This window comes from Schistocerca americana, chromosome 8 (assembly GCF_021461395.2).
Source record: "Schistocerca americana isolate TAMUIC-IGC-003095 chromosome 8, iqSchAmer2.1, whole genome shotgun sequence".
Classification (NCBI taxonomy): domain Eukaryota; kingdom Metazoa; phylum Arthropoda; class Insecta; order Orthoptera; family Acrididae; genus Schistocerca; species Schistocerca americana.
Window position 1 is genome coordinate 446433163 of NC_060126.1, and position 15424 is coordinate 446448586.

The 15424-nt window shown below is 39.0% G+C and overlaps 1 protein-coding gene across 8 annotated transcripts in view; it reads right to left on the reverse strand.

The window, feature by feature from the left end:
- Positions 1-3967, reverse strand: part of LOC124544759 (eukaryotic translation initiation factor 4E transporter) — a 282347-nt gene extending 278380 nt beyond the window's left edge. For all 8 annotated transcript variants that reach the window (XM_047123432.1, XM_047123429.1, XM_047123431.1 and 5 more), the window contains exon 1: positions 3648-3967. In XM_047123432.1, the coding sequence (XP_046979388.1) occupies positions 3648-3702 (55 nt within the window). In that variant the 5' untranslated portion in view covers positions 3703-3967. The remainder of the gene's footprint in view (positions 1-3647) is intronic.
- Positions 3968-15424: the final 11457 nt, after the last annotated feature.

The window sequence follows — 15424 nt, forward strand, 5'->3', positions numbered from 1 at the left end:
ATTTGATAACTAATGAGAAAGTACATCAAACTGTGGAGAAAAATCTATGGCGCACATTGACTAAAAGAGGGGATACAGTCTGGGGCATCAAGAGATGGTCAATTTGGCAATGGAAGGACATGTGGAGCCTAAACATTGAAGAGAGGGGTCAAGGACTGACTATAGTAAGCAGATACAAATGGATGTAGCTTGCAGGAGTTACGTAGAGATGAAGCAGCTTGAACAGGACAGATTAATACGGAGAGATTCAGCAATTTAATCCTCAGACTGGAGATCATAACAATGACTTTTTCACTGGATAACTGAAAGAAAAAATAACATCTACTAGTGGTAATATAAAAACAGATGAAGCAAATCCATACAAATTCCATAACATACGACGAACAAGGCTTCACGTGGAGACTAATACTAAGAGCTTAGTCAACTGTTGTAGTCAATTACTCCCCTTTGGGTACCCATATACCTAATCTTTCAAAACATGTCAGAAAAATTAAGCCAAGATCTGTAATTAAAGTGTAGAAGTTAATTTCACATAGCACTCTGACAGTAAGTCTACAACATACAGATAATGAGGCATTTCTGTAGAACAGATCTGAAAATGTATTTTGAGAATGAAATGTACCTATGAGGCAGCTAACTTCAATGATTAACAAATCTGAATTAATTAATTTTGATACAGCTATTGTAAAACAGTACTACTCTATTTCACTATTCACAAACACTGTATGTACCATCAAAAGCCAGACAGTCCTACAGCACTCAAATTGTGTCAATTGAAAATCTTTTCATATTTTCCTTAATTCAGTGATCAACTGTCAACACTTTCATTACATACCTTCTACCTGTAGCCTCACCACGACAACCTCGTGCACGTTATTATGCCTTTGTTTTTTTTATCAGCACTAGCAGTACTAAGGCTACAGTCCGAATTCTTTAAAGTTGCTAAATGTTCATTAAACTTCACCGCTGGATGGCTTACCTGCCCACTAAATATAATTTATGGTGTAAATATGTTTTTGTTGACTAAGTTGCATGACAAACTGAGGACACAACCAGTTTTTTTTTACTCTGTTTACAAACTTAAATATCATGTTATGATGACAGTAAGGTCATTATAAATTTAGACTGTAGCATTTGTCATGGCTCACAACTACATTATCACATGAGAAGAGTAGTGAGGATGCCCTTTTCCAGCAAAGAGACATTTAATGCAAATTATGTTTCACTGGATCATGAAGATCAGACCTCTTGTGTCCAGACACAACAACTTGATTACAAGAATAAATCTTAATGCTGTACAGAAAAAGTAAGTCTCTTGGAGAAATACAGCATGTCACTAAGACCAGTGATAGTTATGTAACCTATGGTATACAATATGTCAAATCTGCGTCACATTGTTAGTAGACAAGCCACAAATGTTTCTCATCCCTTCTCTTACTATAAGTTCCTCAGATATACTAACCAATTGCGGCACTTCACTATTGTGTAAGTAATACTTACAAATTCTGGTGTACACATGGAAGGACACTACAAATGGTCACAAGTTTCTTTGACCCACGGGTAAGAGTCACAGAGATACTGAAAAAGCTGTTGTATCTGCACACTGTTACTCATTATTAAACAGTATAGTAAAGACTTTCTCTGTGTGTGAAGCCTCTAACAGGGATACCGATGCCTTGTTACCAGAGAAAAAGAAAATCACAGTAGAATTCATCCTCAGACATGGGGAATAGCATTTATAAACACTGTATTCCCCTCAGTCCACTTTGGAAATTGAAAACATGTTGGATTACTCATCAATTCTGAAAAACCAATTTCTGCCATGTTGTTAAAGGTGCAATAGGCTACTCTAACAGACATAGAATTTAAAATTTTAATTAAAATATCAGACTGTCTGTAAGGATAGTGTCAATATTGTACACAGGATATTACCAATATGTAATAGACAGTGGAGGGGGCTCCAAAATCTGCTTGACATATTTGTTGAAACAACTGAACTTAACACATAAGTGCTCATTGGCGTAAGTAGCCCACTCATTGAATGACACAGATTCTTTCTTTTCCATATTTTTTGTTCCTTCATAATAACAATATTTGCAGCATTGATTCCTGTATCTGAAATACTTTCTATCCGAATAGTTCTATAACAACACTAAGACAGGCATCACCTCAGCTACAACCAGACATCCATGATACACTGAACAGGACATCAGCGCTGTATCCCAAAACCAGCTGTTGGAAGTGGCTCATTCCAACCATATGCTCGATCCCTTGTGTGAAACAATGTCCACTGCACATGTTATGGCATGCATATTGTACTAATGGTCAAGAATCAAATTTGTGAAGAAGATGCATGTTGTCCCTATACGTTCTAGCAGTTGGCACCAATATCCAATTAACTGGATAAATGTGGATAATGACACTTTCAAATTATCCACAATACATTATGTCCTTAATTTTGGTCAAGGTATGCACAATACTGGTACCTAAAACCGACTGTACTTTGGGTTTTACATAAAATCACCTCATGGACTTCACCTTACGTAACCAGTATCTGTAGATATAAGAATACCAGAACCACAAAATCAACTGTGTAGCAGGGTTTGCACACACTTCCTATGCCACTAAGGGCTGTAAAGAAAACCTACAAATAATTACCTCAAAGATAACAAGATGCATCTGTATTTTGCAGGGACTGGGAGGAGGTGGAAGGCAATGTACAGCAAAGACTGCCTGTTGCCACTTATTCCAGGCTTTGTTTCTAGTACTTAAAAGATCAAAATAGGCCTATGTGGAACAACATAAAATTTACTGGGTCAGTACATTTATTGTAGTATGTGTGTCAATGTATACAAGAGCATATTGTCAGTGTTTACATGTCGTTGTATAATGACCAGTGTGCATATTCTGTCACTAGTGGCAAAACATATTCCGTGTTTATATATTGTAATGGGTCATTCAGCAAACAGAATAAGATACACTATTCTACTACTAACTTAAATTTCGAGCGTAAAATTACACGAAACAGAAATGACTATTAACTCATGTCATTTTAAGTTCTTTAAAGCTCAAATTGCCAAAATGGAGGCTCAGTACGTTCGGCTACAATTATATTAAACTAAAAAGTAACTTTTTTTGTGCTAAACTAGTTATTTGCAGTGGTTATTGCTCATATTTATAAGCATTTTTTACAAGTATTGTTGGATATCTTCCAAACGAAACTCCATGTCACAAACAAATTTCAATACACAAGCTGTGTACGATACCCTTTCTGCTTGCTATTTTCTAAATAATTAAATAGTGAAATGTTTGCTTTACGGAATGCCAATTAGTTTTCTTTTGTGAATGTTGCTATTAACTTTATCAGAGTTTTTGGGTAGGTCAGGAAGTAGCAAACTGTCATTTCAATGCGTCAGAGTGGTTATCAACTTCAATAAAAATATAATCTGGAAGATCGATGGTAATTACACTTTCTAGAAAACTTTCAAGTACGTTTGACATAGTAATCACATCCAAGTCAGGAATTCTGATAGAAAAGCGAGACGCTCCAACAGAAACAAAAACAGTAAACAAACTGACAGCTGACATACCTGATAGCACCGATTTCCTTTAACAGCTAGGAAGTATGGCAGGGTATATCAACTTACCACCGTTGTTCGTATCACTTTTTTGTTGAGACTTCACGATGGACATCACAGACATGTCTCCACTATCTTAATATAAATTCGGGCTTTGAATTTGAGCTAGGGCAACTGTTTTTATCACAGATTCTACTATTTTTTAAAAAAAGCACTGGTACAACAACATATGACTGAAAACCACGGTCTAAAACACAAACATGCACAGTTCACTTGTGACCAACGAACATCACTAAAAAAACATCATAAAGTACTGTCTACAGTCTAAGAAAATCCTTGCAGAGAATGCAAAAATAGAAAATGTCGGCGTAACACCCAAGAACTAAAAATACGACAATGTTTGACGAAAGATATACCATTGGCTGTTTCTTGTTCAGTAAATACAATGCCAGGCGGCATATTATCTTTGGAACGTTTACAACAGTAAAGAGTACTGCAAAAATCATCAAATTATTGTAATTACCTGTATTAATATTGCTTTTAAATATTCAGAAAAAGTCAAAAAACAACTGAGATTATTTTGGCGTAATTTGTAAGTGCTCTACCTGCCGACTAAAGGATGCAACATTTGAACAAAAGACATTCATTTCCGCGCAATATTTAAATCGTCCGAGTTACAAACCCAGGGCGCAATTCTTTCTACTGTTGGAAGCATCCCGACTTTGGATAATGATTGAAAGTGTATATATTGTTCTTTGGCCTACCGGTCTAGCTTTGCTGATATTATGTGATCTCTTTGTTTTTAAGTTGTTTCTGTGTTGGACATGCCATTCTGAAATTGTCGTTTTCGATTCCTGAAAATAAAATCTTTTTATTCGGTTATGGAGTTTTAGTCAGTTATTGGTGTGTATATGAGGGAGGAGCCCTAGAAAACAATGGAAAACAAAAACCCCAGTCAACGAACAAATACTGAAATCGAATCACGACGTCAAAGGGATTCAAATGGAAAGATTGCTTTTACAACTACGAAAAGATCTGCAGAAGCATATTAGTGACACCCAAACTCAAATTGCAACACGCTGTAACATTAAGTTATTCCCACAAACTGCGAGACTGACCACAAGTATGACGAACAATTCGCTCGCCGAAACCAGTGTAGTTCCCAGACTAAGAATGAAAGTACATATTCCAACATTTCTACGGAAGAACCAGAACTATGGTTTGCAGTCTTAGACATAGCGTTCATGCAAAACTATGTTTCTAGCGATCATTATACTAAATCCATCCTCGCGACATAAGGATCCCCATTTGAGGAACACATTACGTGAATGAGTAAATCAGATGGTCTACGAGTGCAACAAATATTTCAGTTGGAGCGTATCGGCAATAGAGCATAGTAGGAATTCTGGCTTACCCGTAAATAACCAATGCCTGATGCAACGCTACGTCACATTTGGCTGAAGCAACTACCATTACTAGTAAAACAGCTGGGGCGACATGTGAGAAAAGTGATGATAATACAGCAGCAGAGAAAGTCCATTTATCGATAAAGAAGGCAAAAATTTCGGTAGTTGGACTAAGTAACGACTTCAGCATGGTAGAGAATACAGTTATTGGACATGAGCAACAGCTGAACATTAACGAACAGCTCCGAAGCCTACAATGTCAGTTATTGTCATAACCAATTACTGGTACTGATGATATCCAAGTGGACACACAACAGATTGAAGAAGATAGTCACTGATTCCATCGACAGAACCAAATACGACACAAGCGAAATAGCATCACTTAGTATGCTGGCACCACATGCGTTTTGATGATCAGGTCACGAGGTGCATGTTTCCATACACGTTCCCAGACGGCCGTTGCGTTCAGTTTAGGAGCAGCAGGCCTGACTGTTCAACAAATGCGCCTTATTGGAAATGAAGGAGCCATTGTTATTCTTGGAAGCACCGAAGATGACATAAACAAAACTAACCAAGAAACCACACTCAGAATTGGCCAAGCGATCAGCGACGAATCGCCCTTAGCCACACAAACAGCAAACAAACACGTTTGGTTACAACATCACGCCGTTTCTATGTGATGGTTGGTCAGCATACGACGGACATAAGGCACATAAGAGGAGCAGAAAATATAGTTCCTGATTTTCTGTGGGATTGGTGCCATCTCTTCCACGACAAATTACAATCACCTCATTGCAGTGCAAGGCACTGAAAAGCAGCTACAGGAATACTTATACTGGTAAAGCGATTCAGCTGACCTCTACCTCAAACAAATACTGTACCAAAGACCTTATTTAGTATGATGTGTCTAGACCCTCGCCCAGACCTTTTGTGCCTGGAACTATACATAAAACAATACTTGAAAGGGTTAATAACCACACCCATCCCAGCGCAAAAGCCACCATTAAGTTAATGACAGAGAAATTTTTGTGGCTCAGCGTGAAAAAAAAAAAAAAAAAAAAAAACCTTCAGGTGTCAAGAGTGTGTGTCGCATTCAACAGTGCAAAGTTGGCAGACACATACGTAAGCAAGTGGGAGAACGTCTAGAAACAACAGGCGTTTTCTCCCATGTACTCATAGATCTTATGATCCTGCTTCCCCCGTTAGAGGGGTATCGATATAAATTTACAGGTTTTTATAGATAAACTCGTTGGCCTCCCACTACTCCAATCAGTCACATCTCGGTGGAAACAACAGCAAGAACCTTTATAACGATGTGAATTTTCCGTTTCGACTGTCCAGTTCATGTTATTTCAGATCAAGGGCGATATTTTAAGCTGTTGCTGTTCTTCAAACTATCCAAACCGTGTGGGTTCCAACTCAACCATACAACCAGCAATCATCCAACAAGCACTGGTATGGTAGTGTGTTGGCATAGGATCTTAAAAGTCATGTTTATGTGCCAAAAGAACAGTTATACTACCACTCCAACCTCTGGTCTTCCTGGGGCTCTGCAGAGCTTTGAAACAAGACTTTGGATCATCAACAACGGAAATGGTTTATGGGGAGACATTACACCTGCTGTTGGTGTTTTTTCTGGCATGACAGCTGTCAGTTGTACCAGAGCAGCAATTTTTACTTCAACATGTGAAGATCCATATCTCTGAGGTATACCCTTCACCAGCATCTCACCATGGAAACCAGAAAACGTTTTCGTCCACTAGGACCTTAAAACACACTTGCATGTGACAGTTAGGACAGCTGTAGTGTGCACACATTTTAATCACCATACTCAGGACCTTTCCAAGTGCTCAAACATGGTAAACACACAGTGCAAATAATGTGCAACAGCAAACCACTAATGGTATCTCTGATACATGTCAAATCAGCATATTCGCTGACAACAGACACCCTTTCATATTGAAAGAAAACCAGGGACTCCACGTGAACTGCTTCAAAGCAATCCAGAAGTTGGCCTGATTACTTAACCCCCAGTCGCCCTCACCTCAGCAAACAAGTGTGCAGGTAGTATCAGAGATACCAGCAGTTTACATTAGAGCCAGCCAATGGATGCATTATAAATACTCGCACATTCTGGTAGATTCTAGCGCGGGGGGGGGGGGGGGGGGGGGGCTGTGTGGGAAACACCAACTCTGGATATGTTGTTATTTTTGCAACTGACCCAACTTTGCTGATGTTATGTTTTCTCTTACATAGTTTCATGTTCCCCCCCCATGAACCATGGACCTTGCCGTTGGTGGGGAGGCTTGCGTGCCTCAGCAATACAGATAGCCGTACCGTAGGTGCAACCACAACGGAGGGGTATCTGTTAAGAGGCCAGACAAACGTGTGGTTCCTGAAGAGGGGCAGCAGTCTTTTCAGTAATTGCAAGGGCAACAATCTGGATGATTGACTGATCTGGCTTTGTAACAATAACCAAAACGGCCTTGCTTTGCTGGTACTGCGAATGGCTGAAAGCAAGGGGAAACTACAGACGTAATTTTTCCCGAGGGCATGCAGCTTTACTGTATGATTACATGATGATGGCGTCCTCTTGGGTAAAATATTCCGGAGGTAAAATAGTCCCCCATTCGGATCTCCGGGCGGGGACTACTCAAGAGGATGTCGTTATCAGGAGAAAGAAAACTGGCGTTCTATGGATCGGAGCGTGGAATGTCAGATCCCTTAATCGGGCAGGTAGGTTAGAAAATTTAAAAAGGGAAATGGATAGGTTGAAGTTAGATATGGTGGCAGGAGGAACAAGACTTCTGGTCAGGTGACTACAGGGTTATAAACACAAAATCAAATAGGGGTAATGCAGCAGTAGGTTTTAATAATGAATAGGAAAATAGGAATGCGGGTAAGCTACTACAAACAGCATAGTGAACGCATTATTGTGGCCAAGATAGATACGAAGCCCACGCCTACTACAGTAGTACAAGTTTATATGCCAACTAGCTCTGCAGATGACGAAGAAATTGAAGAAATGTATGATGAAATAAAAGAAATTATTCAGATTGTGAAGGGAGACGAAAATTTAATAGTCATGGGTGACTGGAATTCGAGTGTAGGAAAAGGGAGAGAAGGAAACATAGTAGGTGAATATGGATTGGGGGACAGAAATGAAAGAGGAAGCCGCCTGGTCGAATTTTGCACAGAGCACAACATAATCATAACTAATACTTGGTTTAAGAATCATGAAAGAAGGTTGTATACATGGAAGAACCCTGGAGATACTAAAAGGTATCAGATAGATCATATAATGGTAAGACAGAGATTTAGGAACCAGGTTTTAAATTGTAAGACATTTCCAGGGGCAGATGTGGACTCTGACCACAATCTATTGGTTATGAACTGAAGAAACTGCAAAAAGGTGGGAATTTAAGGAGATGGGACCTTGGATAATCTGACTAAACCAGAGGTTGTCCAGAGTTTCAGGGAGAGCATAAGGAAACAATTGAGAGAAATGGGGGAAAGAAATACAGTAGAAGAAGAATGGGTAGCTTTGAGGGATGAAGTAGTGAAGGCAGCAGAGGATCAAGTAGGTAAAAAGACAAGGGCTAGTAGAAATCCTTAGGTAACAGAAGAAATATTGAATTTAATTGATGAAAGGAGAAAATATAAAAATGCAGTAAGTGAAACAGGCAAAAAGGAATACAAACGTCTCAAAAATGAGATCGACAGGAAGTGTAAAATGGCTAAGCAGGGATGGCTAGAGGACAAATGTAAGGATGTAGAGGCCTATCTCACTAGGGGTAAGATAGATACCGCCTACAGCAAAATTAAAGAGACCTTTGGAGATAAGAGAACGACTTGTATGAATATCAAGAGCTCAGATGGAAACCCAGTTCTAAGCAAAGAAGGGAAAGCAAAAAGGTGGAAGGAGTATATAGAGGGTCTATACAAGGGCGATGTACTTGAGGACAATATTATGGAAATGGAAGAGGATGTAGATGAAGATGAAATGGGAGATATGATACTGCGTGAAGAGTTTGACAGAGCACTGAAAGACCTGAGTCGAAACAAGGCCCCCGGAGTAGACAATATTCCATTGGAACTACTGACGGCCGTGGGAGAGCCAGTCCTGACAAAACTCTACCATCTGGTGACCAAGATGTATGAAACAGGCGAAATACCCTCAGACTTCAAGAAGAATATAATAATTCCAATCCCAAAGAAAGCAAGTGTTGACAGATGTGAAAATTACCGAACTATCAGCTTAATAAGTCACAGCTGCAAAATATTAATACGAATTCTTTACAGACGAATGGAAAAACTAGTAGAAGCCAACCTCGGGGAAGATCAGTTTGGATTCCGTAGAAACACTGGAACATGTGAGGCAATACTGACCTTACGACTTATCTTAGAAGAAAGATTAAGGAAAGGCAAACCTACGTTTCTAGCATTTGTGGACTTAGAGAAAGCTTTTGACAATGTTGACTGGAATACTCTCTTTCAAATTCTAAAGGTGGCAGGGGTAAAATACAGGGAGCGAAAGGCTATTTACAATTTGTACAGAAACCAGATGGCAGTTATAAGAGTCGAGGGACATGAAAGGGAAGCAGTGGTTGGGAAGGGAGTAAGACAGGGTTGTAGCCTCTCCCTGATGTTGTTCAATCTGTATATTGAGCAAGCAGTAAAGGAAACAAAAGAAAAATTCGGAGTAGGTATTAAAATTCATGGAGAAGAAATAAAAACTTTGAGGTTCGCCGATGACATTGTAATTCTGTCAGAGACAGCAAAGGACTTGGAAGAGCAGTTGAATGGAAGGGACAGTGTCTTGAAAGGAGGATATAAGATGAACATCAACAAAAGCAAAACAAGGATAATGGAATGTAGTCTAATTAAGTCGGGGGATGCTGAGGGAATTAGATTAGGAAATGAGGCACTTAAAGTAGTAAAGGAGTTTTGCTATTTGGGGAGCAAAATAACTGATGATGGTCGAAGTAGAGAGGATATAAAATGTAGGCTGGCAATGGAAAGGAAAGCGTTTCTGAAGAAGAGAAATTTGTTAACATCTAGTATTGATTTAAGTGTCAGGAAGTCATTTCTGAAAGTATTCGTATGGAGTGTAGCCATGTATGGAAGTGAAACATGGACGATAAATAGTTTGGACAAGAAGAGAATAGAAGCTTTCGAAATGTGGTGCTACAGAAGAATGCTGAAGATTAGATGGGTAGATCACATAACTAATGAGGAAGTATTGAATAGGATTGGGGAGAAGAGGAGTTTGTGGCACAACTTGACAAGAAGAACGGATCGGTTGGTAGGACATGTTCTGAGGCATCAAGGGATCGCCAATTTAGTATTGGAGGGCAGCGTGGAGGGTAAAAATCGTAGAGGGAGACCAAGAGATGAATACACTAAGCAGCTTCAGAAGGATGTAGGTTGCAGTAGGTACTGGGAGATGAAAAAGCTTGCACAGGATAGAGTAGCATGGAGAGCTGCATCAAACCAGTCTCAGGACTGAAGACCACAACAACAACAACAACAGTTTCATGTTTTGCCTTATCACTGTGGAACTGTCATTCTCGATTCCTAAAATCAGTTTATTCGGTTATGGAGTATTAGTGAGTAATTATTCTGTAAATATTGGAAGAATTCTATATATTTTATAATAATCTTCTCTATTTGGCATGAAAATGCAAATCACAAATATACATGCGCATTAATGGAACCATAGTTCTTCAATAATAATAGCATATTCACTAACTTAATAATATTCTGCAGAAAGGCTTGAAAATTACATCAAGAGATTGATGTATTGTCTGAGAGGAAAATGACTTCTTGAGAGTTGTACATATCAATTATCACAGATCAAACAGCAACAACAGGAAACTGGTGATACCATAACGAAATATTGTGGATGCTATACATAATATTATTAATAAAAAGTCAGAAGTTCTGCAGAAAGTGAATGATGATCTTTTTACTGGCTTGCTCTGAAACGATTTTAAGGATATTACTTTTATTTTTCTAGTCTTCTTCCTTAGTTTGTTGCTGAAATCTGCTAATCCAATTCAGTGTTTCGCATTTGTGTGATGAACAATGTATGTACTTTTCTGATATGTTTGTTCCATTAACAATAATGTAGACTATTTTGCTAAGTGGCTTGTACTGATACTTACATCTTAGTCTACATTTAAATGCGTTAAATAAAGGAGATGGACACATACAGATATAAAATGTTCAAACATTCGCTTGTAAGAGCAAACTGAACTAGAGGCATGACTTCAAATTACTTTTCAAAAATTCATGGATCATAAGCAACTGCTTGTAACTGATGATATTGCTGAATATTTTTGTTGATTAATAATTTACAGTTTTTCATATGAAAGTAATCCCAATACTTGTGTGAAAATATTATTAACCTCCAACTAACTACAATGCTTTTATGTGCATAATTTATAAAGGAAGATATTCCAGATTATATCACTTGTAATTGTCAAAGAGTAAAGGAAACATAAAAACAAATGCAATAAGTCGATTTATCAAAGAATATTTATTCCTTCCGTGATTTTCACTAATCACCCAGTCATTAACAACAATCAACAATTTAACAAAACTGATTAAGTTCTTATGGCTGAGGTTCACAGTAATGTAGAAATTGTTAAAGGACAATACATTCCCCACTGACTGTAGAAATTATTTATTTCACAACTGCAATTTCGGCTTTGAAACCATTTTCAATTGATACTGCAAAAGATTTTGTTTCAACCCATGTCAGGCTTTAAAATGACTTAGAATTGAGCTGGTCATTTTTAATTTCTTGAGTTATTACCGAAAACTTTAGTTTTTGTTCGTATTGTATGCCACTGACTTGGCAGGCAGTAATGAAAGCAACCTTAAATTTCTTACAGATGCAAAGTTGTCTATAATGAAATATCTCTGAAGAAAGCTGCAGAAATATTCAATCAGGTCTTTATCAGGTTTCAATGTGGTGCAAACATTAGCAGCTGGCTTTAAATGTAAAGTAATCTAAAATTATGCACTTTATAAAATGAAAAAAAGTATTTTGTTATTACCACAAATCAATTATTCACAGTTGTTATCATTCAAATCACCCACATGCCTGGGTATAACAATACACACTAACAAATGGAAGGTGTTACTGAAATGGTCCTAGATAGCAAAGGCATGGACATGGAAATGACAAGGGCTCATGACACAGAAAGAAACACTTTTATGGAACTGTGACACATTTATTTTCCAGATCTTTCTCTCTTTTTTAAATGAAATTTGGTAGAATAGTAACCCTTACCAGAAATAATATCTTCATCAACAATAATGAAATCACCAGACCAATATACTGAGCTTGGTTATTACTGCTTTTATCTTAATTTGAAATAAAAGGTTTCAGCTAAAACAAGAGATAGAATTTAGAAAATCTAGCATGTTTTAGCACAAGTGGGACCTCTCAATGTTCACTATAAATTTACTTAAAACTTATGACCCCAAAAGCATTACTTCCAATTGATATTTTTTTTTAATTAGACAAGCTTCTGATACACCTAACAGGACATCCGTTGTTGCACAGTGAGAAAATTTAATACACATGAACCAAGTTGGTGAATGGACTGATTTCTTTCTGGAGGAGAGAAATGGCGCAGTGCTGCTTGTATTTTATGTTTTCATTCAACTATTAATGGGAGCCAGCTGAATACAGATGAAGAATCACATGACACTCTGCTTATGACAACATAGGAAAAAACGAAGTACCAGAACAGCAATCACAGCTCACCATAGATTCTGCAGAATTGTAGACAAGAAAAACTTTTACCATTGTTCTGTACAGTTGACATTAAAAGCTAACTGAAGCAGAACATAAACTCCGAATCTGACTTCTGAAGGTATTGCCACAGAACAGCCAAATAAAGGTAACAACTAATTGTTTGCCAACCTTCAAATGCATACACTACTTCAGTGGGTAATTGGCCTAACATGAAGGAAACAAATGTTAGAGCACAGCTGGGAACATCACAAGAACACATAGGTCTGAACACAGTTACATTTTCCCATGGACAGATGCTCAACAGTTTCAATTATGGTGGCTCAAATCCAACACATAATAGCCCAAAGCCCCCTCATGACAGCGACCATGGTTGAGCAACCATATAACATACAGTGCACTCAGGAGCGACTTGGGTTGAGATCTCTCATTGAATTGTCCATGCAATAGTCCATCCCACATCAGGGAAGTGGTCAGCACGCCCAGCCTTGTTTCCATCCACCAACTGCCGCCCCAGTGTCCTAAAAGGGAAGGAGTCGGCGCTAAGTACATGTCCCCAGTGTTCACACTGCGACTAGGGAAAACACATGTGCAGGAATGATATACACTATCTCTCATGGGAGCCAGAATCAAATCGAGCTGCAACACAGTGCAGCATGAAGACACTGACCAAAGACCACCAAACGGTAGTCCACTTACACGTCTGTGGGGTATAATTAAATATTCATCTTCACATGAACTTATTTTCAGCACAGAAAATAGGTATCACAATGCATGAAGTAATGTGTGCTTTCATATGGCTCTCGGTGATATCTGTCTTTATTGGATATCTTTGGATGGAGATTGCAGCGCAGCATGCCCAGAGCTCTTGCACAAGCAGTTTATTTCCATCTTTCGGATTTAGAGGAGTGTGGGAGATCAAGTGTTGGAAACGAAGGAAGACAGATTAGTGTTGTAACATCTCCATTTGCAACACTGTCATTAGAGATGGAGCACAAGCTTGTATTAGGGAAGGATGGTGAAGAATCTTGACTGTGCCCTTTCAAAGGAATCATTGATCTCATCTCACTCGGTAATGACTGTTGACGCATGAGAACAACGTGCTAAGAAGAGGAGGCATCGTTCATTCCAGAAGGATTGCACCATGAGAAGATGGTAGGATTGTTCAACTGGTTTCAAAGAAGAGACAGTTAGCAAGAGCTGAAATCCACAGAGTGCTTATGGGCAGTGCCACCATGAACCATAGGGTGCAATTTTTTTGACATCCTTGCTGAGATCTAGTCGCCAGACGTTGTGTATCTCTGACAGCATACCATAGAAATTATGTAAGGTAAGGGCCCCAATATCGTCCCTGCACCTAATTTCGTCCTCATTCCGGTTCCCGAAATAGGAAACAATGTTTAGCTACTTCCGGATGGGCGACCTCTGTCTGTTTCTTTGTTGAGAGAGAGTAATGTGTGCAGTATGTTTAGATTCCTTGTAATAGGGAATTTAATTTTTTATCCAGAGGTGAGTTAGTGCAGCAGCCAGATTAACAGCCTACAATTCCTTACGTGAGCACTGATTTGCGTTCAAATACTGTGCTGTATTTCAGTAGTGTGTTGTAGTATCTGGAGTGTAATTACTACAGTCAAGGATTTGGCCTACACAGAGGTGATAAAAGTCTTGAGATAGTGATAGTATCGCATATGCAAGATGTAAAAGGACAGTGCATTGGCCTCTGATCCAGAGATGTTATTTGTACTCAGGCGAATGATGTGAAGAGGGTATGGCCGCACGACGTGAATTAACAGAATTTAAACTCTGAATGGTAATTGCTGCTACACGAATGGGACATTTAATTTCGGAAATCGTTAAGTAATTCAATATTTCGAGTTCCACAGTGTCAAGAGAGTGCCGTGAATATCACATTTTAGGCGTTACCTCTCTGCACGGATAACTCAGTGGCCACTGACCGTCACTGACTACCGAGAGCAGCTGCGTTTGCATAGAGCTGTCAGTGATATCAAACAAGCAATACTACCCGAAGTAAACCCAGAAATAAGCGTATCAGTTAGGACAGGGTGGCGAAATTTGGAGTTAATGGACTACAGTAGGAGACGACCGACGCGATTGTCTTGACTAACAGCACGACATCGCCTGCAGCACTTCTCCTGGGCTCGCTACCATATCAGATGGACCATAGACGACTGGGAAAACGTGGCCTGATCAGATTTCAAGTATGGCGCAGACACCATGAAGCCATGGACCCAAGTTGTCACCAAGGCACTGTGCGAAGTGGTGTGGGTTGTGTTTACATGGAATGGACTACGTAATCTAGTTCAGCTGAAAAGATCATTGGCTGAAGATGGTTATGGTCGGGTGCTAGGAGACCATTTGCAGCTATCCACGGACATCACGTTCCCAAACGACGATGGAGGCTTTACGAATGACAATGCGCCAATTTACCGGGTTACAAGTGTTTGCAATTGCTCCGAAGAATATTCTGAACAGTCAGGTGAATCCCATCGAACATTTATGGTACATAATCAAGAGGTTAATTCATACACAAAATCCTACCCTGGCAACATTTTCGCAATTGTGGATGGCTTGAGAGGTAGCGTGACTCAGTATATCTGCAGGAGGCTTCCATCTACACTCCTGGAAATGGAAATAAGAACACCGTGAATTCA